General features: G+C 40.4%; 1 protein-coding gene across 1 annotated transcript in view; it reads left to right on the top strand.

Moving 5' to 3' along the window:
- DNAH5 (dynein axonemal heavy chain 5) overlaps positions 1 to 24,465 on the top strand; it is a 251,923-nt gene extending 227,458 nt beyond the window's left edge. The window contains 8 exon segments of the mRNA XM_021076646.1: positions 3,558 to 3,777; positions 5,696 to 5,901; positions 6,744 to 6,947; positions 8,740 to 8,955; positions 10,559 to 10,771; positions 13,414 to 13,566; positions 14,267 to 14,498; positions 22,392 to 24,465. Coding sequence (XP_020932305.1) covers positions 3,558 to 3,777; positions 5,696 to 5,901; positions 6,744 to 6,947; positions 8,740 to 8,955; positions 10,559 to 10,771; positions 13,414 to 13,566; positions 14,267 to 14,498; positions 22,392 to 22,543 — 1,596 coding nt within the window. The 3' untranslated portion in view covers positions 22,544 to 24,465.

Genomic DNA, 24,755 nt, shown 5'->3' with positions numbered 1-24,755 from the left:
CTCTCGACCACATGCTCCAGCCCTCCGTCTCTGCTCTTGGACCCCACAACACTCCAGAATCCACAACACCATGCGTTCTTGGATCCAAAAAGCATAGTCTGTGCCCTGGAGTCCCCTGGACCTGGCCCAGATCCCAGAGGCTAGGTGTCTGCCATTACCCTGGGCTGGTACCAGAGGTTTTAGGAAGCCTGACTGACCTGTTGCCTTCCAAGTGGGCTTCTGGAGCCCTTTGAAGCCTGCAAATTCTACAGTGTACAGAGCAGGCAATGGGGCTGGAAGCATATGGTGACCCTGCTAATGGGCCAGTCAAGTCCAGAGCTGAAGCACTTTTAAGGACTTTAGTTAATTGAATGCAGAAGTCCTGTTTCATCTCTAGAACTCAAGCTCCAGGACAGGACACTTGTGTCTTTACTCTGGTCCAGGCTTCTCTGCAGTGTCTGGCTCTGCCCAGAGGATCCTTCCACCCCTGCTCCCCTCTTCCTCCTCACTCTGGCCAAGCAATGGTGGCAGAACCACTTGGCTTCTCATTCCTGCTGGAGAACATGCAGTCTTGGTCCAGATGCTTTCCTGGTCTGTTTAAAACAGACCCTGCCCCTCCTTCCCTGAGTCTGAGCTCTGCCTCCATATCTCAAAGCTCTTTTGTGTCCTCCAGGGAATCTGTTTGCTGAGAGCAGAACTGGCTGAGTCCTCCCAACCCCCAAACACCAGGCTCACCATGAAAGCACTAGAGTCTATCTGCTGACTCTAGAACTTTCCCACTGTGCTGCATCCTGATCCCCACCCCCTGGGCTAGAGCTGAGCCAGCTGGCTCTAGAACCTTCAGATTCACCTCGAAGATCTTTCACTCTCGAGCTGGCCCTGCCCCCAGCTTTGGTGAAAAGGAGGGTTCCCTCAGGTGTGTGCTGTCTTGTGCACTTAGTGTGCCCTGGGGAGGGCAGAAGGCATGTGATTTAAATATGTGTAGAGGAGTTCCCATTGTGGCTCAGCAGAAACGAATCCGACTAGGAACCATGAGGTTGCGGGTTTGATCCCTGGTCTCACTCAGTGGCTTAAGGATCCGGCGTTGCCATGAGCTATGGGGTAGGTTGCAGATGCGGCTCAGATCTGGCATTGCTGTGGCTGTGGTGTAGGCCAGCGGCTACAGCTCTGATTCGACCCCTAGCCTGGGAATATGCCACAGCTGTGGCCCTAAAAAGCAAAATAAACAAATAAATAAATAAATATGTTTAGAGATGAAAAAATACATCTCTACTTAAGAGTCACAGTCTGGTCCTACATGAAGGCTTGGTGGACCTACGCCCTGACCTCTTTTTTCTCTTGCTCTCCTTCTCCCTCTCCCTTCTTCCTCTAACTTCCCCCATTCCTCCTTCTGCATAGTACTGTACTTATAACAAAAACACTAACATTTGCAAGACCCTTATTTAACCTGAATTTAAATAAATAATGGCGTAACTAAAACTTACAGTTTCAGGTGACTAAGTTAGAATTTAAACAGAATATTTTTAGCTTTAAACTTATCCATGTTTTCTGTTTAGTAGTTTAATTTCACGTATCATTTAAACATATCTTTAGGGAGTTCCTGTTGTGGCTCAGCAGTAACGAACCCATCTAGTGTCCCTGAGATCATGAGTTAATTCTTGGCCTCACTCAGTGGGTTAGGGATCTGGTGTTTCTGTGAACTGTGGTGTAGGCTGGCAGCTGTAGTTCCACTTCATCCCTAGCCTGGGAACTTCCATGTGCCATGAGTGCGACCCTAAAAAGACCAAAAAAAAAAAAATCATTATCACCTTACTTATGACTTGTCCAAGACAGTGTTTTTTATGACAGGATGAACCAATATGCAAGCATAGCAAAGCAGATGATCTGTTCACTTAGAAGAACACAAAACATTTACTGCAGAAAGGGTAATGCCAAAGAAACACCTTGGCTAAGGGATTTCTTTCTGTGGGTGAAGACTGAAGCGTCAGAATTCTCACCTAAGAATTTAGGACTCCCCTGTATGGTGGGTGAAAGAGAGCATCTTAAACCTTTTTTGGTGTTACATTTAATATTTAATTCCTCTTTTTTTAAAAATTTTGAACAGTGCCAATTAAATTTTCATAGGACAAAAAACATTTATTCAGCGGTGCTATATACTTTTGCAGAAAATGTAAGGGAGAATATGTGACATTCCAAAATAATCAGTTTTTTAGTGTAACTCAACTAAGATTTTAGATCTGGTGCTTTGTTTCTTGGAAGGGAAGATATCTCTGGCTACACTAATCAAATTTAAATAATCCAATGTCACGGAGTCAAGAAAACAACTCAAAATTATGGTCTGGGTATTGTAGATATTTTAGCAAAAATATTCTATAGCTTAGTTATTGAATAAATTATTATTGCATGACCTCAATTTTTGCCTGTGTTGCTTTATACAAAGGAATCTTCTTGTGCTCATAGAACAATTTATGCAAGAGATATGACTTACTCTTTTCTAAAGCTCTTGTTCTTGGTGTGGTTAGATTCCCCAGAAAACGTTCTGTATTCTAGAGGGGTATGCCCTGTTGGCTGTTTTCTGGAAACACAGTGGGAGAAGGGAGGTCACAGGTCTCCAAATTCAATAGATAAACTTTTTTCCACCTATTTTCAGTGAGGTTCCTATACGCTTAATAGACTTTTGTCCTCCACTGTAAACCCTGTCTGTTTTGCCTTCTAAAGAAAATCAATTTGCAGTTTCCTGGTGGCCCAGTGAGTTAAAGATCCGATACGGTCACTGCGGTTGCTCAGGTCGCTGCTGTGGTGTGAGTTGGATCCCTGGCCTGGCAACTTCAATCAACTTTCCATCTTTTATTGGGGAAATATGTTGGGAGTGTGGATGTTCAGTCCAGTACTAGGCCACCATCTCCCCCTCTTCCAGAGGGACCTTTGTCCCCTATTCTTGAGTGTGTGGAAGTTATACGGTGTAAATCAGATTATGTCTCAGCTCTCTCTGAATGCCGGTTAGAGTTCAGCTTTCTTGAGTCTGTTTCGAAGGTTATTGGTATTGCTTAAGCCCGCACTGTCTTTGTCCTTCAGCGTTCTTGCCTTTAAAAAAGTCCCTTCCTTGTAGTTTGTTTGCTTATTTATTTATTTTTATAGCTGCACCCATGGCTGGTGGAAGTTCTTGGGCTGAGATTGAATCTTAGCTTCAGCTTCCTCTTGAGCTGCTGCAGTCAGATTCTTAACCCACTGCGCCATCACGGGAACTCCCTTTTCCTTGTAGTTTTGATGGAATCTGGGGAGGAACTGAGTGAAACAGATGTTTTCAGTCAACCATCATTCCTTGAATGTGTTATCTTTTCTGTTTCACTTTGGTAGTTTTCATGACTCCTACCATATACTGTGGGACACATACACAGAACAAGAAAAAAAGTAACTTATCTCAGATAAACATGATTGTATCCTTTGATTTGACCTAGATTGTTTTAAAGTGGTTAGTGTGCTTTACTATTAAATGTTAATTTCTAAAGAATGTACTAATTTAAATCTTTGGGTGAAACACAAAATAGCCTAATTTCCATTTATTGTTGTTGACTTAGGGAGGATGGGCCCTTCTGCAGAACTGCCATCTGGGACTGGATTTCATGGATGAACTCATGGACATAATTGTGGAAACAGAGCTTGTGCACGATGCTTTCCGCCTGTGGATGACCACCGAGGTTCAAAAACACTTTCCCATTGCCCTCCTTCAGATGTCCATTAAATTTGCCAATGAGCCCCCACAGGGCCTCCGGGCAGGACTGAAAAGAACATATGGTGGTGAGTCAAGGAACATTTCCAAGTTTATAGGCGTTCGTGTGTTTAAATTGTTTTCTTCAAGGAATTATGAAAAAGGGAGTTCCTGTTGTGGCTTAGCAGATAAGAACCCAATATTGTGTCTGTGAGGATACAGGTTCGATCCCTGGCTTCACTCAGTGGATTAAACTCCGGTACTGCAGTATTGCCGCAAGCTGTGGGGTAGGTCATAGATGTGGCTCAGGTCCACTGTTGCTATAGCTGTGGCATAGGCCTGCAGCCGCAGCTCTGGTTTGACCCCTTGCCTGGGAACTTCCATGTACAGCCAAAAAAAAAGAAAGAAAAAGAAATTATGTAAAAACAATTATAATAAAATTGAAAGAATAAAATTCCTGCTAAAGCAAAAAAAAAAAAAAAAAGAAATTGTATAGCAGGTATTAGCTAGGATTAGTTGTAGCAAGTGGTCTTATTAGCTACCACGGTGGTGAGGGACTGGGCTCCTCTGTCCTGCTCCAGGTGGAAAATCCTCTGGAAGCACTAGGGCATCTGAGCTCAGAATTCCCACCTTCAATTTTCCTATTTTCCCAATATTGCTCTACTCTGACCTCGGCTCTTCTCTGCTAGATACCTGCCTTTTATGTTAACATCTAAAACAGATAATGCTGTTGCTTATGGTCTTCAGGCGCAAGACCTAAAGGAAGATGTCAGCCTCTTTTAAGAGGACGGGCTGAAATGAAATTAGGTCCTCTGCCTCCATGTCCCAAAGCCGAGGGTCAGGATGTCAGAATGTGAGCTAGGTTAGAAATCAGACCATCCAAATCAACCAGACTAGACTAGAAATCAACCAGTCCAAAATGCCCCTCTTGTCACAACAGGAACTGAATTTACCATCTTTACCTTGGCCCCTCTGTTGCAGAGCTTCCCGTCGGAGACTCATGCTCACAGAAAGAACGTGGAGCTCAGAGTTAGAAAGCCTGATCCCGGTCCTACCTGAACAAATGCTTTTTCCCTTGGGTGCTAGCGGCTCAAACAGCCTGAATTTGCATTTTCTCAAGTGTAGAGTAGAGGCGATAAATCTATTGAGGATAATTAAGATAAATTTAAATTAAAATAGTGTATTTTATTATCATCATCAGTAAATCTGAAAAATCTCCAAAGAAATTTTTTTTGAATTTCTAACAAGGCTCAAATTTTTGCCAATCTACAAGGTAGTGTAGGGTGTAACATGGATATGGAAGGATGATGTCAGTAAAAGAGATTGCAAATGAATAAATTTATAATTGTATATAATAAATACATATTTATATAATCATAATTATTATTTGGGGGCTATACTCAGGTTGCAGTGGGCTTCTATATACACTGTTTTGATTACTATTAAATTGTCAGTAGAGTACATAGAAGCCCATTGCAACCTGAATACATGTCTCTAATAATAATAATAATAATAACTTTATTATTAGTAGTAGTAGTAGTAGTGTTGTAGTAATAGTACTAGAATTTATTTAACTGTCATTATTCTTCCATCTCTTTTATCCCCAAGTTATCTTGCTTTTTTGTGTGTGTATGTGTGCAACTTCCAGGGCCAGGGATCAAACCTGTGCCACAAGAGTGACTAGAGTCACAGCAGTGACAATATGGGATCCTTAAGCCACTGTACCACTTGGGAACTCCCCACATTGTCTTATTAAGTTAGCAAGAACTTGATCCTGTATTAGCAAGCCCCCACTCCCCTCCAATCTCTTTGCATATTTTTCAGAGAGCAATAATACCCTCTGGTTACCCCAAAGTTAAATTATAACTGTCATATGAATATGATAAAAATAAACAAGATAAATGAGGTTTAATATCAGGAATTTGAAAAAATAACAACTCATAAAAGTAGTAGAAAATAAAGATGTTTGAGAGATGATACAGTTTTTCACCCAACTGACCGCAACAGGTGTGAGCCAAGACCTGCTGGATGTGAGCTCCGTAGCGCAGTGGAAGCCCATGCTGTACGCCGTGGCTTTCCTCCACTCCACTGTCCAGGAGAGGCGCAAGTTCGGCCCCCTGGGCTGGAACATCCCCTATGAATTTAACCAAGCTGACTTTAATGCCACGGTGCAGTTCATCCAAAACCACTTAGATGACATGGATCTCAAAAAGGTATTGTGTGCACACTGCTTCCTGCTGCTGGTAACTGTGGATTTGGGTCCTTGAGCTCACATGGCCGCCCAGCCTTGGGGTAAATCCTCTAAGAGTGATGATTACTGTGCTTGAAAAGACCTCTTCTTTAAGTCATAGCAACTTGAGTCACACTAGCCTCTTGATTTCAGGGGAGAAAATGAACCAGTTTTGATTATCTTTTTATTTCTCCAAGTTATATGACATTACATGTAAGACAACCTAGCAGGGTCTATTGGAGGGATGGGGGAATGAGTGAAGAAGCTTGTGGTTTTTTTTGTGTGTGTTTGGTGGCTGACACCACAGCCACAGAAACTCGGGTCTGAGCCACATCTGCGACCTACACTCTCAGCTCATGGCAACGCCAGATCCTTAACCTACTGAGTAAGGCCAGGGATCGAACCTGTGTCCTCATGGATGCTAGTCAGATTCATTTCCACTGAGCCACAATGGAAACTCCAGAAGCTTGTTTTTAAATCCTAAAAGGTGAAAAGTTGAGAGTCTGTACTTCCTTTTGAAGAGTGTGATTTTTAAAGAAAGGCCTCAATATTCTCAAAAAATAAACTTTTTTTTTCTGTTGAAATTAAAGTATGGAACCCCATGGAGGCACCAAGGGAATCTTTCAAATCATGAATGTAGAGCTTTGAGTTACCCCTCCTGTTTGCCTATTTGGTTTTCTTTCTGCATGTTTCACATTGCCAGGGAATGCATGAACGAATGGGTAAATGACATTGGTGACAAGGAGCACATGGGTGTTACTTGACAGGGAAAATGGGGATGGAACAGTAGTCAGTTGTGCACAATCATTCTATCCATTTTCCCAGGGTGTCTCCTGGACCACTGTCCGCTACATGATAGGAGAGATTCAGTATGGAGGCAGGGTCACTGATGACTACGACAAGAGGCTGTTGAATACGCTTGCTAAGGTTTGGTTCAGTGAAAATATGTTTGGCCCAGATTTCACCTTTTACCAAGGATATAATATTCCAAAATGCAGCACGGTGGATAACTACCTTCAGTATATCCAGGTTTGTCACCTTCAGAATTTCATGCCTAGAGCCAATAGCTGCGGCCAGTTGGCTTTCTTGATATTTATTTATACTGTATGTACTTCTTTGCAAATAAATTTTAATGGTGATATACACTGAACGTGGAAGGTTCCAAATACCACAGGTGTTTTCTTCATATGTTTCTATTCATCTAATGATTGAATGGTTTATGTTTGTTCTGAGTGTGTGTTTTGTGTGAATTCCTTCCTTTCTTTCCCTTTTAATGCCCCAGGGAGGAATATTCTTTGGGAGATGATAGATGGGGAAGAATTAGAACTGGGGACCTACACAAATCCCCTGGAGTTCTCTACCTATGAGACTTCAACTACCTGAGGCTGCAATGGCGGCCTCTAGATTCAATCACTTCTATTTTTCACTCTACTTGCCTTACCCCATGGCACCTGTTCCTTTATCCTGGCCTAATGGGAAGCATATGAATATGTTCAGGAATGCACGCTGTGTAAGAGCTTCTCTAAGACTGGGTTTCTCAGCCTTGGCACCACTGACTTTCAGGGCTGCATCATTCTGTGCGGTGGGGGGCTGTCCTGTGTAGAATGATTAACAGCATTCCTGGCCTCTAACCACTAGGGGTCAGTAGTACTCCCTACCCAGCTGTGATGATCTAATTCATCTCCAGACTTGGTCAAATGTCTCTGGGGGAGGGAGGGGTAAATCACCTCCACTTGAGACGCGCTGCTGTAAGAAGGAATATGGTTTGACAGGAAATTTAGAAAAAAAAATCTGATTTGTGCTTTAAGGCAACTACATTTTCTGCCTCCATACCTTGAGTTCATTAGATCATTGTTTAGCGATCTCTTTTGCCTCTAAGATTTATCTCAGGGTGAACAAACTAAAGTACAACAGCCCCCAAGAGCTGAATTTATGAGTGTATTTAGAGATTCTATGATATATAAAGGTAATGAGTTCATCATCTGTTACCACTTTTACTCATTCAAATCTATGGATATATTTGTCTCAACTGTACTGTGTCTTTAAATCATTAGCACTGAATAGAAGAAGTGCTTGGGAAGGTATAAATTTAGGTCTACCTGTCCCTATATTTCTTTATATATGTCTCCTGTCACAGTGAATTTGAAGTAGTCCATAAGAAGAATTGTGTAAAAAGGAATAAAGTCAAGGCAAGGGAGGGAAAATGTAAAAGTCCAAGATACAATTCACACATAGAAATCAATGTCAAATTGTAGGTAATTGTTTTTTTCAAGAAGCTGAAGGGGTACTTACTTGCTAGTTCTACTTCTCATTATCTCTTGCTGTCTGTTTTTCTCTCTAGCTTTGTTGCTCTTTCAATATTTCTCGTTTTTCCTAGTCTCTCTCTCCATGGGAGGGTACATTTCCAACCTCTGGTCTTATTTTGGCCATAATTGCTAAAACTGTCATTTTTACTAATTATTAGTTATACAACATATATTTAAATAATTGGTTTGAATTAGATGAGACCTTCAGAAAGCAAGATACCAACCCATAGTTCCCTTTCTATCTTACAAAGACATTAGGAAACAAGAGAATGTCCCTTGATTAAATTTGCTTGAGGTGCAGATGTTTAAGAACCATGAACATATTATGTGAAATTTTTTTTCAAGGCAACTTTTGATGCTTTCCTGGAGACGTTACAGAGATTGGAGCTTGTCACAAATAAGATGTAGTATGTAAATGCTTATCGTCATAAAAACGTGGTTATTTCCTAAGACAGTGTAATTTAACCAGTGCTTGCATCAGCAGGCTGTGCTTACCTGGGCTATTTGTTGTTCAGAGCTTGCCAACCTATGACAGCCCTGAGGTGTTTGGTCTGCACCCCAACGCCGACATCACCTACCAGAGCAAGCTGGCCAAGGACGTGCTGGACACCATCCTGGGCATCCAGCCCAAGGACAGCTCTGGTGGAGGGGACGAGACTCGGGAGGCGGTGGTGGCCCGGCTGGCTGATGACATGCTAGAAAAGCTGCCCCCAGACTATAGTCCATTTGAAGTGAGTGGATGACGTCCTGATAAAGCAGCAGCTGTGTTTGTGTCTGGTTGGTGGTGGGGGGGGGGATGAGGGAGAAGGGAAGGGGGCAAAAAATAATTTTTCTAAAATTAAAAAAATTATTTTAAAAACTCACTTCCTGAAGAACCAGAAAAAGAAGCGTTTGAGTCTATATATGTGGTCATTTCAAAATAGAACTAATAGTGAAACCTGAGGATAATGGTAATCTTCATAATTAAATCACAAGCGTGTACTGATGGGTTAGGATTGCTGTTTTAGAATATCCCCTTGAGGCACTTCACATGGTCATTTGTTCCAAGGAAAGTGATGTATTCTTAGTGTAAAGCACTGCTTATTAAAAAAAAAAAAAAACAACAACCCTATATTGTGTAATTTAGTGCATACCTTAAAACTCAGGCCTTCTTCATTTCAGGAAATCTATAGTTATTAACTCTGCAGCTTCCTCATCTCATGGATTTTTAAAATTGATTTGTCTTTTTAATATGCAAGGAACTTCTAGGCAAAAATTGATGGTCATGACAGTTAATTTTTAAATATGTTTTAGCAAATACTGTGAAAATATTTACCCTGATCTCGTGTTTAAATCTTCAGTAAAAGCAAAAGTGAGTGGCTTCCTTTCTGTGTAGTCTTAAGAGATGACCCGGAGTAAGTGTGACTTTTGTCACAGGACCACTGTGTTTCTTTGTATATTTCCCTTTCCACCTGGTTTTCAGGAGGAAGTCTGCAGCGTTTTGCTTCTTTAGTGTCCTATTCTTCTCCATGAAGCCGGTCACTTTGGCTGCTAGGACCACAGACTGAACTTGAGGAACTCTCACCGAGGGACTCATTTCCTTTGGGAGAAACTCTGATCATGTGGCTAGCAGAAAATCAATACTGCTATCAGTTTTCATAAGCACCTTTCATTATGCATCGGGAGAGCAGTTATTCATGTCTAACAGTGTTTGAAATATTGACAAAGTGATACAAATGCCTAAAATATAATCATAATTATATAAATAAACATAGTAAGTATGGAGTTTTACGTTTTCTTTTTTTTCTCCTGAATTTGCGTAAGATAAAGCAACTCAGCCTGGCTTGATACCTGATCCACAAAAGACTCTGAATAAATACTCGTAAGATGGAAATGAATGAGTGGATGGATGCTTTTGATGGAAAAAACAGGAAGCTTTTAAGATGGAAATCTAGTGTTTTGAGGCAGCCGACATTATGGTTGTGTATGTGTACATATCTGCTTGTGTGGGTTCATGTGTGTGTTTGTAAGGCTTGGATTGCCAGTAGGTGAATATTTCCCACTAAGTGCAGTTGCTATTTGTTTGGAAGGCTGAGTGGTTGTGGATCTAGATTTTATATTCTTCTTTGAATTCATGGCTGCCTGTCTTCTCCCACATGGAATGAAAAATCAGCTGGTCATCCAACAGATGTTGCTTTTTAAATTTCTTCTTTGTTTTCTGGCAGTGAAAAAAGAAGTAACAGCTCACTATTTATGGAACTATAAAATTTGGGAACCTTTCTGAAGCCCTAGGGTACCAGTTAGATAACATCAGTAGCTGGCTGGTTTTTCATGTGCTGAATGTCTCCGTGGCAGGTGAAGGAGAGGCTGCAGAAGATGGGGCCCTTCCAGCCAATGAACATTTTCCTCAGGCAGGAGATAGACAGAATGCAACGGTTGCTCACCCTGGTCCGAAGCACCCTGACGGAGTTGAAACTTGCCATTGACGGCACCATCATCATGAGCGAAAATCTACGAGATGCGTTGAATTGCATGTTTGATGCCAGAATTCCTGCTCAGTGGAAAAAAGTACGTTTAAGTCGGCTCTTATTCTGCCTAATCATTTTATTGCTGTGATTGGCAAGTGAAAAGTATGTAAGGATAATGTTACTTAAGAGCATTCTTTTGCTTACGGACTAATCCCCCTATAGCTCTGTATTTTCAGACTGTAGGTAGGGGAGGCAGTTATTTATCATCGTCCGCATCTCAGCTTCTCTGCTAGGCAATTTATATGCATTACTTCATTTAAATCTTGCAGTGCATTACCTTCATTTTATAGATGAAGACCTTGAGGTTTTGGGCGGGGGGGAGTTGTTAAATATTTTTCCCAGATCACACATTTAAGAAGTCGCAGAATCAGAATTTAAACGCAAGCTCATGGACTTCAAAGCTTATGATGTTAGATTTATAGGCAGGAATGTTCTTAACATACATGTATATCAAGAGTGGTCCTGGGGAGTTCCCATCGTGGCTCAGCGGTTAACGATTTTGACTAGCATCCGTGAGGAAGCAGGTTTGATCCCTGGCCTTGCTCAGTGCGTTAAGGATCAGGCGTTGCCGTGAGCTGTGGAGTAGGTTGCAGACGCGGCTCGGATCCTGCATTACTGTGGCTCTGCTGTAGGCCAGTGGCTACAGCTCTGATTCAACCCCTAGCTGGGAACCTCCATAGGCGCGGGTGCAGCCCTAAACAGCAAAAAAAAAAGTTGTACTGAAGAGAAGCACTTTTCCTCACTTTGTCTGTAAACATGTGAGTGTGTATCTCTCAAGGTAGTAATTTAACAGTGTGCTTACTGATCACATGTGGTAACGGTGCGCTGAATGACAGATGTGGTTTTAAGAGAGAATCTTCTACTTGGAAAAGTAGAACAAGTACCCAAGTGTGTATATAGAGGAGTTTGCTGGCCATGGCACTGGAGATGCTGAAGGTCTCATGGAAGGACTTGGGAGGGATGGGGAGTGGGGTTATCCAGGGAGGGCAGCGTATGGAGATGAGTTTGGGTCCCGGGGTGACTGGAACCGTTTGGAAGTTACTTAGGTAAATGAGACTGTGAGACAGGATAGAGTTAGAATTCAGTATCTCAGAAGAGACTGGCTTTGTGCTGAGACTCTATCTCACCCAGGGCTTTGGCAGATTGCAAGTCAGTGGGTCTTAAAGGCAGTGTATAGTAACTGGGGAGTCATTCTCTACTTTTTTTTTTTCTTTTTATGGCCACACCTGCAGCATGTGGAAGTCCCAGGCTGAGTTGATTTGGAGCTGCAGTTGAGGCCACAGCAATGCCGGATCTGAACCGCATCTGCGACCTATGCTGCAGCTTGCAGCAATGCTGGACGCTTAACCAACTGAGCAAGACCAGGGATGGAACCCTCATCCTCGTGGACACTATTTTGATTCTTGACCCACTGAGCCACAACAGGAACTCCTCTATTGTCTTCTCCATCTTATTTGATGGTACCACCATCCATCCCTCTAATCACATTGCTTAAAAACTCAGAGTCAGCCTTGACAAGACCCCTTTCTCTCCTCACCTTCAAAAAATTCATTTTCTGTCTTAATCGGCTCTTCTCATTGCCAGTGACAGAGAAAGAACATACTTGGTCCCTGGCCAAGGTTCATTCCCCACTAAACCAGCTCACCCAGTGTGGTCAGCACCTGAAGGCTTTGAAACAGGGACGCTTGCCAGGACATCCCTTCATTAGTGGTTCTCCGTACTCTTAGATTAAAGCTAGTATAAACACATCTCTTTCAGTTAACACATCTACAAAGATGTGATAGAATGAGTTCCTCATTTTTAAATTAAAATATTTTTTTTTTTAATTCTTCTCAACTTATTATTAGTCTTTGGGAATCTTGGTGTCTCTTAAATTTCAGATATTTGAAATTTAAGTGGTTTATTCAAGTTGATGACTACATTTATTTACCCATAAAATAGTGCGGTTATAGTAAAATGTTATAAAATATGAATCAGGGATACCTGCCAGTGTGTCTGCTGATAACATTAATGACATATCCAGGCCAATTGTAATAATAGGAATTCCACATGTGAATTCTGGCAGAATGATACAGGCAATGAAGGCAGTTAATGTGTTGCTGGTAAAGAAACTTGTGTTTCCATTTCCAGCTCTTCATTGGAGGGAATAAAAGTGCATTCTAAAAGACAAAAACTTCAGAAAATGACTTGTTTGCCTCATTAAAAATGATAAGTGGAGAAAGCTTCTACAATTCATCATTCGTAGAATCTATCTGAAACTGCTGATGAGCCCATGAGCACATTTATGTAAATAGAAATCCTGTTTTATAATTTATCTATTGAAAATGTAGCCTAAGGAAAAATAGTTAAAACTGTTAAGTTTAATTCAATTAACTGCTTTAATTGCTTTATGGCAGACTTGGTCATGAGTATATTCTATTGACAGCAGATGCCCTCAACAGCAAGCCAAGCTGGATTGGTCTGGAATTGATGCGATTAGCTAATTTGATCATATTTCATATCATTAAGGAAGAAGAATAATTTGGAAACTGAAATGTCAGAACCCAAGGGAAATTTAAGTCTTAGGGACTTCTAAATTCTAAAAGTGAAATTGATATTCCATCATTTCTTTCTGTGAATATAGCCAGTTACACAGCAGAGTTAAACCTGTATTAATTCACTCTTTTAATGTATGCATTTCAGGTTTCTTGGGTTTCAAGTACATTGGGTTTCTGGTTTACTGAACTTATAGAAAGAAACTGCCAGTTTACTTCTTGGGTTTTCAATGGCCGACCCCACTGCTTCTGGATGACAGGCTTTTTTAACCCCCAAGGATTTTTAACTGCCATGCGACAGGTAACAGATTTACACCTGTTGTGCTATTATAATTTTCTTCTACCAGCCTTTCTTCTTTCATTATAATTTTAAAGAGTATAATAAGACAGAGAATGATTGTCTTTTTTTTATACCAGCCGTTACTTTGTCTGCACATAAATCTAGCAGCTTGTTCTCAGGCTGCTAGCTTGAATTTCAAAATATTAGTTAGTTTTATATTTGACTTGATCTTGGATTTCTTTTAAAGTACAAGTGGTTAAATTAAGACATGAGGGAGTTCTTGTCATGGCTCAGCGGAAACAAATTGGACGAGTATCCATGAGGATGTGGGTTTGATACCTGGCCTCACATAGTGGGTCAGGGATCCGCCGTTGCCATGAGCTGTGGTGTAAGTCGCAGACCAGACTGGCTCAGATCCTGAGTTGCTGTGACTGTGGTGTAGGCCAGCAGCTGTAGCTCTGATTTGACCCTAACCTGGGAACTTCTGTATGCCTTGGGTGAGGCCCTAAAAAGCAAAGCAAAACAAAACCAAAAAAATAAAAATAAAAATAAAAAATTTGGCCATGGGCATTGCTTATGAGAGTATCTTTTTTAACTCTTTGAAATGCTATCCCCGTTCCTTCAAATTTGGGGCTACACTGTCATCACAGCTATGCTCTTTATGTTAAGACAAATCTCTAGTTGCTAATTTCATGTTTGCCTCTGCTCTTGCCCTGAGTAGGAAATAACTCGGGCCAACAAAGGCTGGGCTCTGGACAATATGGTACTTTGCAACGAAGTCACCAAGTGGATGAAGGATGACATTTCAGCACCTCCCACAGAGGGTGTCTACGTCTACGGCTTGTATCTTGAAGGTGCTGGCTGGGATAAGAGGAACATGAAGCTCATCGAATCCAAACCGAAAGTACTCTTTGAGTTAATGCCTGTCATAAGGATTTATGCAGAAAACAATAGTAAGTTGTCTTGTGCTTTCAGGGAAGGTTGGTATTATCAGGAAGGATGACATTATACAGGATCTTGCTATTTTGTTATGAGATAAGGATTATATTATGTTATCAAGTGGTTCCACAGTCATACCTATGTTTAGTGAGTACTTACTGACAGCTAGGCTCTTTCTTGAGTGCTACTGGGAGGCAATAGTTCTAGATAGTTCTTGCCTATCTGATAAAGCAGATGAAATATAGATAGATACTTATGATGTGTTAGCTGATGAGGTACAAAATGAGTATAGAATAGTTAGTAAGTGAGAGAATGAGGTAACAGTGGGATGAAATGCTCAGGGGCTGGATCTCAGAGGCCATTGGGCTTGGATGGGCTTGGAAGGATGGATGCAACTTATATTATGAGGTAGGGAAAGTGGTGGAAAGAAGGCTTTCCAGGCAGCACTGCTACTGGAGGTGAGTGGCCCCACCAGCTTGGAGATTTAAGCCAGGTATAAGTTCAGATTGAATTCTGGGACATTCAGCTTAATCCAGTAGCTAATGATACAATGCTGAGTTCACATTTCTGCCTGTGAATGTGCTAACACTTCTTGAGGTACATATGTCAAAGCAGAAACTTTGATGAAGTTATCAAAGCTCCATTTGACAAGTCTAAAAATGCCTAAACTATTTTCCATTGTTGACCTGATGTTTTCTAGAGGCTTTTGTTGTTGCATTTCACTCAGCTAACTTGTCCACAGCAATAACCACTATTCACCATATAAGAAGATTCCCTGTTTTTTTTTTTTTTATTTTCCCTTCTCAATAAAAATTGCATATATTTAAGGTGTACAACTTGATGATTTGATATACATTACATAGTGAAATGATCACTCTAAGCCATAAACTCTAGAGGTAGCCATGATGGTGGATCCCAAGGAAGTACTAATTTTATGCCAGAAGCACAAAATATTTTTCTTTAAACATGTAAGGGATAAAATAATCTCTCTTTAGAAGATAGCTTTTAGTATCTCAATTTCCTTAGATAAATATCACATTTGTAAACATGTGTCAAGGGAAGAGAGTCTATAAACTTGGAGTATTTTTTTTTAAGCAAATGTTTGCTGGATGCCTAATATATACCAACCACAACTTTAAGTGCAAGAGACAAAGATAATTATAAACCAGATCAGGCTCACAGGGGACTCACAGTCTAGTAATGGAGACTGATAAGTAAATAAATAATTAAAACAGAATTTGATACACATTGTGATAGAGATGCTCTTAGGTATTCAGACAGGAACATAATTAGGTCTGGGAAGTTGGTGGAGGCTGCTTTTGTGATGTGCTTTAGAGAACAAGAATGAGCATGATTGGCCTTTAGAGTTAGATTTTTATTGGCAGAGGGAAATAGCTTTAGTTCACTGGCTCATCCAATTAATATTTATCTGATATGACCATCTGACATCCTCTACTCTAGTTCTGGGAATGTAACAATGGAAAAAAGTTAGGCAGAATCCCCATTTGCGTGGGGCTCTGTCTCAAAGAGGCAAGTTATCCAGAGAAGAAGCAAATAGAGTCAATCGCTGTTACTCAAAGAATCTATATGTATGAGTTTGCCTACACTCTAAAATTTATTTGTAACCCCCAAAGCAACGCTTGTGGCACTTTCATGGTCTCTCATAGACAGGTACAAAGCAGCGAACAGTTTGAGTTTCTCGACATGTGTGTTCCCAGCTGAGGTTGGACAAGCCTGTGCTCTGTCTTCTGGTTTCAGCTCAGATTGTAAACAGGCATCTTTTTCATGGTCTATTGAATGCTATGCTTTTTCACATTTTTCTCCTTTTCATTATTGAAAACGGCCCCTGAGTGTAGTGCTGAAATGCTGTCTACTGTTCCTGCGTGCAAGAAGGTGGTGGAGTGCCTTATGGAGAAGATAAGCTTGTGTTTGACCAGCTTTGTCCCAGAGCTGTTGGCCTTGACTTCAGTATTAATGAATCCACAGTGTATATGGAAGAGGTGACTTTAAACAGAAACCCACATAAAACAGCATTATATATGGATAGGTTGATGAACATGCCTTGACCAGAGGCTCTCAGGAACATGACACTGTATTTCCCCTAGGAACTGTCAGTAATTCAGAATTCCCAAGACTCTAGATGAGTAAGTCCCTCAAATAATGAGGATTGAGTGTAAATGAACAGACTGATTTTTAACGGTTCTTGTTTCTATGAAGAACAAACCCACAGTGTGTCAGGGAGTGAGAGAGTTCAGAGGTTCAAGGAAGGCTTCGTTGAGGAGAGAACATTGAACAGTGAACTGATATCCCTGGGGCATAGGCAGTAGTGCAGAGGCAAGAGGTAGCAATGAGTATACTGTGTTTGAGGAACAGAAGGATGTTCTGGAAAGGAAGGATGTGTGGGAAGGAAGGGGAGCCTATAGGGAGGGCTGAGCATCAGAAGAGAGACATGAGGGTGCTCAGTATCCCTCTTGGTACGTTACACCCCTGGCTACGTCTAAAAGGATCCATGTGTTTGCCTGGGCTTTGGCACATGTGCTGCCTTCAGCTTCGTGGTTATTAGTCCTTACAGTGGTGCAAAGTCCCAGGCAGTGATTGTTTTACAGAAATGATAATCAAATGTTCTTTTAGCCAAAAGTAATATTTTAGAAATTTCATTGCATCTACTCAACAGGGTTGTAACAATGTTTCCTTTATAAAGTGAAAAAAAATCTTTCTCACATTCAATTAGGTGTTACATTCATATTTCTTGTAAAATAATTTTACAGTTATAAATTGGAAAAATCCATTGCCATATGACATTGACCACCTCAGCATGGTCATAATAATGTCATAATTTTATAATACAAGAATCCTTTATGATTTAAGAACACATTTTTTTCATGGAAGAACTGTGCTCATCCCACTGGGCATAGCCATGCATATTAGCTGCAGGTAAGGAAGGAAATAAAAATAAGCAAAGGAAGAAATGACCACTAATTTCAAGGGACTAAAAAAAAAGTAATGACAAGATATAGTTCTTTATTCTTTTTTGGTTTCCATAGAAATCGGTGGAAACTTGTTGCCAAGTAGCTTTGTGGTTGGAGAGGCATTTTGTTAGTTGTGGGAAACTAACATTCATTGCCCTTTTTGTACGATAAATCTAATTTGCATTCAATTTGGATAACTAAATAGGGCTCTAATTGAGATAAAGAGTGTAACATTGTTAATGACTAGAGGACATTCCAAAAGTGCAGTGTTCTAAAGTTAAAATTCTTATAATGAATTTTTTTAATGTTAATATGAAGGGCAATCTCAGTTTAAATAATTCACCATTGAATTTTACATACAGAGTTGGTTTATTTATTTTCAAAAGAAAGTCTAGATATTCATTTTAACTCTAAAAATTGAGTGATATGTCCCCGCAGGTTCATTTTATTCAGATTTCTTGTTAGAATATCACGGGAGGGTCATCCAAATAGTACTAAAGTCATCAAGAGGGTAAAGCCACTCACACCCACTCTAGATCCTCTCAAAGGAAGTTGAAAAGAGGCAGCTATAGGAAAGATATGTCTCCTTATGGATTTACTGTAGAGGGAGAGTGATGCTTTTAATAACTTCAGTGCTGTAGCCCATGTGATGGGAAAGCAGTGATTAGAATGTTTGGGGGAACACAGCAAGACTTAGATGTTTCCTGGTCCCTAAGTAGAATGAGAAGACTCTCAGGGTCCCAGCAGCTCATGAGGATGTTTCTTTCTAGAGAAAAAAGTGTTTGTAAGAATGTGCCATGATCCAACATTGTGCAGTGACCCAGAACTGGAGACCCCTCGTCTCCTGAGCCACATAGCATTTAATCCACTTTCAGTTTGTAAACCCGAAACTCTGTTGAAATCATGGGCAACCTGAGTCTGAGGAATTTGTTTCAATGAAAAGGTGAGAGTATGTGCATACCTGTGTGTGTATAGCGAGAGGAGAGAAATGTAACATATCCTGGGTATCTATTGCATTCCAGGCATTATACTCTGCCACATATATTGACTTACTTAACCTTTACTCTGTGCAATATATCATGACTATTTTGCAGATGAGGGAATTAAGGTTTAGGGATACTATGTAATTAGCTTATGATTCCTGGCTGCCAGAGCTTCTGGCAGACTCACATTTGTTTGTTGTAGGATGAATGTGAGCCTCTGGGAATTTCTATGGCAGGATTCTATTCAAGACTGTGAATTTAGGAATTCCCGTTGTGGTTCAGCTATAATGAACCCATCTAGTATCAGCGAGGTTGTGGGTTCAAAACCTGGCCTTGCTTAGTGGGTTAAGGATCTGGCATTGCTGTAAACTGTGGTGTAGGTCCCAGGTGTGGCTCAGATCTGGTGTTTCTGTGGCTGTGGTGTAGGCCGCAACTATAGCTCTGATTTGACCCCTAGCCTGGGAACTTCCATGTGCCATGGGTGCAGCTCTAAAGAGGAAAAAAAAGAAGACCATGAATTCAGGGATGAAGTTTGAAAACAAAGGCAAAATTGAAAATGAGGACAGCTCCCTTTTGTTTTGAAGTCATGACTAGCTTTTACTTAGGTAGAAGGGGAAAGAGACACAGCACTATGGAGATGAGTGCCTCACTCCTTGTGGCCTCTATCCTATTCTCAGGTAAAAGGCAGTGAGCCAGGTGCCTGGATATTTGGGATGATTTCCTGTCTTTATCACCTTAGCAGTTAGAGATGTAGCTTATAGAGGAGGCTAAACTATGCCACATGTTGAAGTCCAGGTGTCTAGCTTATGTTTACATCTTTCTGCAAAGACATGGAGGCACACACACACATAGCAGGTCCCAACTATTGCCAAGATTAAGAGTTTAGGCTCTGGATCCACTCTGGCCACATTGGACTCATCACCTACAGCTCTGTAACCTTGGATAAACAACTCACCACCTTATGTTCTTCCAGTTTTCTTCTCTATAATAAAATGGATTTAACCATGGTACCCATCTCATTGGGTTGTTGAGAGAATTAAACTGGCAATGTCTAATTAGCATACAATAGATAATTTTATCCATAGTAGTATTAGTGTGCAATAGATAATTTTATTATTAATAGCATTAGCATACAATAGATAATTTTAGTGGTAGTAGTGTCATTCGGATGATCACTCACACGCTTGTTGAAGGATTAAAAGAAATATCCCAGGGGAGAGTATATTATTTAATAACTTAAATGCTACAAGCAAAAGAGGGGTTACATAAAGGAGTGACCGAAAGGTTCTTAAAGGAATCTCTATGTAACTTGGTTATTTTGGATATTGGAAGGAATATATGGGGAAATGATGTACTAGCATTTGGGTGGAAAATGTGGGGTAAAGAGGAAAGTTACGTAGTCAGAAAATGAAATTTCCTCAAGGTGTTTTGTTAAAACCTTTAGCACCCTAAAGCAGGTAGCTCACCAGTGTAGACAACCTCTTCTCTCTGCTCCTCTTTCTGGAGCCCCAAGGCTTTAAACATATTTAGCTGGTTTGTTCTACCTACCTAGCATGTTTATTTTTGTCTTCAAAGTTCCTTGTTTAACCAGGGGTAATGGTTTCAAATCATCTGTTAATGTGGTAGTTTAGCTTCTGTCAGCACTTGTGCTATGAAATTGCATTTTCAGTGGCTCCTAATGCTGCTGCAGAAGTTTGCTGCCTGCTGTGACTTGGCGTGGATGCCTTCCAATGGGAAGCAGTTAAAAATAACTAAAATTGGATAAATATTTCAGAGAATTGCTTTTTTATCTGCTTATTGAAAATAATGCTATTTTTTTCCAATTTTATTTCCCTTTTGGGATTAAAAACCCAAGTAACCAAATCCTTCCCAGTTATTATAAATTATCATTTAATTCGAATCTAAGTCTCCAAGGGCTTAAGATTTATAAAATGACTGTTAGTCAATTGTGCATCAAGAAGAACAAGTAGTTAAATATTTGTTATATACTTAGATCTAGGATTAAAGGGTTTAAATTGGTCAGTTAGTGTAATTAGTATTAGCTGCACTCTGCACATTCACTGTCATTCACTTATTGAATCAGAACTTTTCATATGTTTGCCTGATTATTATTATTAATGATATTCTCATGGTAATTAAAAAAATAAGAACTTAGACTTAAAAATTAGGTGTTACATTAACTTAGTTTCTAATAATTAATTTCATGGATTAAGCAAATACATAGTTTTTGTTTGTTTGTTTTTAGGGCTGCACCTGTGGCATATGGAGGTTCCTAGGCTGGGGTCTAATCAGAGCTGTTGCTGCCGGCCTACACCAGAGCCACAGCAACACCAGATCCGAGCTGTGTCTGCAAGCTACACCACAGCTCACAGCAACGCCAGATCCTTAACCCACTGAGCAAGGCCAGGGATTGAACCTGCAACCTCACGGTTCATAGTCGGATTCGTTTCCACTGAGCCATGATGGGAACTCTGAAAATACATAGTTTTTAAAGGTTAAGAATTACAACTTTAGACTCTTTATTTTATACTGAAACTTTTTCATAACATTATTCAATTTTATTCCACCAAAATTAATTAAATTTATAGTGGAGGTATAAAAACACATGGCACAGCAGGTTGAAGATTTAATTGGGTCAAAAAATGAGACTTTAACTTGTGATAAAGCTTTGCTTTTGTGATGCGCTAGCAAAAGCTAAACTATTGAGGCAGTTAGTCTGGGAAGTAACTGCAGTGTCATTAATATATTAATATTGCATGTAGAAAGTACATGTTTGTAGCAGTAATGCACCAAAGCCAAGTTATCCTCTTAGTTAAGCCTGTTTTCATCTTGATACTTACATGAGGGTTATTTATAAGACTGGCCTTCCAGAGGAGTACAGGATGAGTGCAGACACAACTTTTGTCCTGAAATAGTTTATGGTCTGGGAGAGAAGAGGAAATAATATACTGCTTCTCGAGACGAATGTTATGAGATGTGCAAATAAACTACCATGGGTAGAGTGGATTTAAACAAGAAGCTAATGAAGCTTTAAACTCCAAGGCTGCTCAATGCAGAGACTCCTTCCAAAGCTTAATTTTGCATTTGTCAATTGTACTCTTTTCCTTAAAAGAAACCCCGCCTCTAAATTGTAGGAGTTTGGGGCCCCACAGGACCTACATTTGTCCTTGACATGGGGTTTCCATGGAGAAAGCGCAGTAGGAGGGGCACTGAAGGATGACAAACAGGTTGTCTTTCACTGCAAATGTGCTTTCGGAATTCCATCTATTCATCTGCTCCGAAAAGGTAGATCGAATCTTTGGGAGCTGAATTGTGCTATGGGGTTCTGCTTCCCAGTCAATTTTAGTTTTCTGTGCACATGGAGAACTTAACACCTGGTAGAGGTGAAGAGCATCCTCTGTCCAGGATTTCAGATGTGGTTTGGGCCATGGCACAGAAGACTGAAGGCAGGATTTTGAAATAATAATAATAATACTAGTGAACTAATAGTGAGCATTGGTGCTGGGTGTCTGATAAAAAGGGACAGGTGCCTTGTGTCAAAGGCAAGCCGTAAGGGAAAAATAGGGTGTGGGGGCACAAGATTTGGGGGGGAAGTGTAGGGGCCAGAGGAGAGGAGGAGTGTTGCCTTGGCAGGTGGAAAGGAGAGGGAGGAAGCAGTGGAAGTTTCATGGTTCTGTCACGGGCTGGAGTTACTGTCAAGCACATGGGACAAGAGGAGAGTGGGGTGACCGTAAGGATGTCTGGGTGTCTTTTCACACCCCCTGGAAGCCTGTGGTAGCATGGCTTCACATCTAGGAATTTTCTGACCTCAGGAAGAATTTCCCTCATTCTTCCAAATCATCTCTCTCTGGAATGACCTTCCAAATGCAGATTTGCTCTGCACTTGCTCTGTTTGGGGTTACTTAAAGAAATGCACCGAGGTCTTTTTAATGATTTTTTTTTTTTTTTTTTGCAGCTGTAAGAGATTCTCGGTTGTACTCCTGTCCCATCTATAAGAAGCCAGTCCGAACAGACTTGAACTACATCGCTGCTGTGGACCTCAGGACCGCCCAGGCCCCCGAACACTGGGTGCTCCGTGGGGTCGCCCTTCTCTGTGATGTCAAGTAACCTGGGGCCTGTCCCTTACCCAGTAAAGGCAGGATCCAAAGTACCGTAACCTTTCCTCTCCTATGAGTGCTGGACAAGGTTAAATCAGGTTGCTTGTGCAATGAGTGAGTCTCATGGGTTTTCCCAGTTGGATGCTTGATTACGTCTAGCCTGTTTCATCATTAATGACCAATCACTGTGTTTTTTGACAAGTTGTTTGATGATTTAAAAGTCAAATTTACAACTTTCTAATGAAGCATGGCCCTGAAATCCACAGTAATACATTTTCTTCTTCCTTTAACTCTGAAGACTGATGCGGTTACACAGATGGTATTTCCCTTGAAGGGATTGTTCTTCCATTAATGTGGTCCTGGTGACAGCCCAGTTCCCCGAGGTAACATGACAAGTTTGTGCTGATTCTGCTTCTGTTGCATTTAGGTCAGGTAAGAGGTTTGTTTTCATGGCTCAAGCAGCCAGTTAAAAAGACCTTTAAGAGTTCCCGTCGTGGTGCAGTGGTTAACGAATCCCACTAGGAACCATGAGGTTGCGGGTTCGTTTCCTGGCCTTGCTCAGTGGGTTAAGGAACTGGCGTTGTCGTGAGCTGTGGTGTAGGTCACAGATGTGACTCAGATCCTGCGTTACTGTGGCTGTGGCATAGGCCGGCGACTACAGCTCCAATTGGACCCCTGGCCTAGGAACCTCCATATGCTACGAGAAGCAGCCCTGAAAAAGGCAAAAAGACAAAAAAAAAAGACCTTTAAAGTGGAGGTAATTGGAAGGATGGGTTAAATCTGTGAATAGATGAAGAGACAATTCATGCAATCCTGTAGAATAAACCTATAGAATACTGTTCAACCCCACCAATAAATAATAATGAGATCTGAACTGATTATCTGTTATAACTTAAAAAATTAAAAGTGAATGGTAGTGACGTCTTTATAAAAATGATACACTTGCAGACTCTTAGAGCAATGTTAATTGACCCATCCTTTTTTTGTGTAAAATAATTAAATAAGCACAGAAAAAACTATACACATGTTCACATGCTTTGATTGTTAATCTCTCTTAGAAATCTATACCAAGAAAACAATTTAAAAGATTGATAATGTATATATAAATGTATTTAATAACAGAAAAAATATAAATGCCCTAAAAGTTCAGAAAGTAATTATATACAAAGGAGATTAGAGGATATTAGATAGCCATGAAAAACAACAGTGAATATTTCATAACTGGAAGTGGTAAACACATACTGTTAAATGAAAGATAGAGTTAACAAAATATTGAGTATACTCTGGTTATGTACTTGATGTGGACAAAGGTTAGAAGATAACATGGAAAAATGAAAACAGGTATGATTGAACGGTAAAGGTTTCAGTTAACTTGAAAAATGCAATGATTGGGAAAAAAATGGGGAAAGGATAAAAGTCTTAGAGAGCAGGCAGGAACTTTACATGAGCTTTTTATTAATTAGGAAAACACTATCTAAGGGCCTTTCACATATTTTTATTTTAAATTAGGGTTTTAAATCATGAACTCTTCCATCTATAACCTGTTGATTAGGAAACTTGGTGAGTTAACTTAGAACTGCAGCTTAAAAATGTTTGGTTAACTTCACATCTGTATAACTTCATGCTTCTGGTGATAAAGGGTTTTATATGGAGGAACGGTTATAAGGAGACCAGTATGTGTCCTCTCACTAGATTTTTTTCCTGTGATAAGTATCATTTTATGCTAATACAGATGAAAATTAGGCCTGAATGGTTCATGTAGTACCTAACCCATCCTAGACGATACCATTTTCATTTGAGCAGCTTCCTTTGGTCTGAATTAATATATTAGTTGATTTGTGTGAATTGTGGTAAAACAATCATTTTATCTTGAAGAATAAGTAATGAAAATTGTACTAATAATGAAAATTAATAAAAAAAATTGTTAATGAATGTCTGAATTGTAATTGCTAACTATGAGCAAGGAGGTGAGTGCCTTTGGGTATTCAGAAATCAAAACTGGATTTTATTTTTTTGGCTGCACCTGTGGCATATGGAAGTTCCTAGGCTAGGGACTGAATCTGAGCTTCAGCTGTGACCTACTCTTAATCTGCGGAAACACCCGATCCTTGAACCACTATGCTGGGCAGGGGATCGAACCCTCGCCTCAGCAGCGCCCCTAGCTGCTGCAGAGACAACACTGGATCCTTAACCCACTGTACCACAGTGTCACAGTGGGAACT

Source organism: Sus scrofa, chromosome 16 (genome assembly GCF_000003025.6).
Source record: "Sus scrofa isolate TJ Tabasco breed Duroc chromosome 16, Sscrofa11.1, whole genome shotgun sequence".
Taxonomy (NCBI): domain Eukaryota; kingdom Metazoa; phylum Chordata; class Mammalia; order Artiodactyla; family Suidae; genus Sus; species Sus scrofa.
Note: the sequence above shows the minus strand (reverse complement) of the source record. Positions and strands in the feature narration are given on the sequence as shown.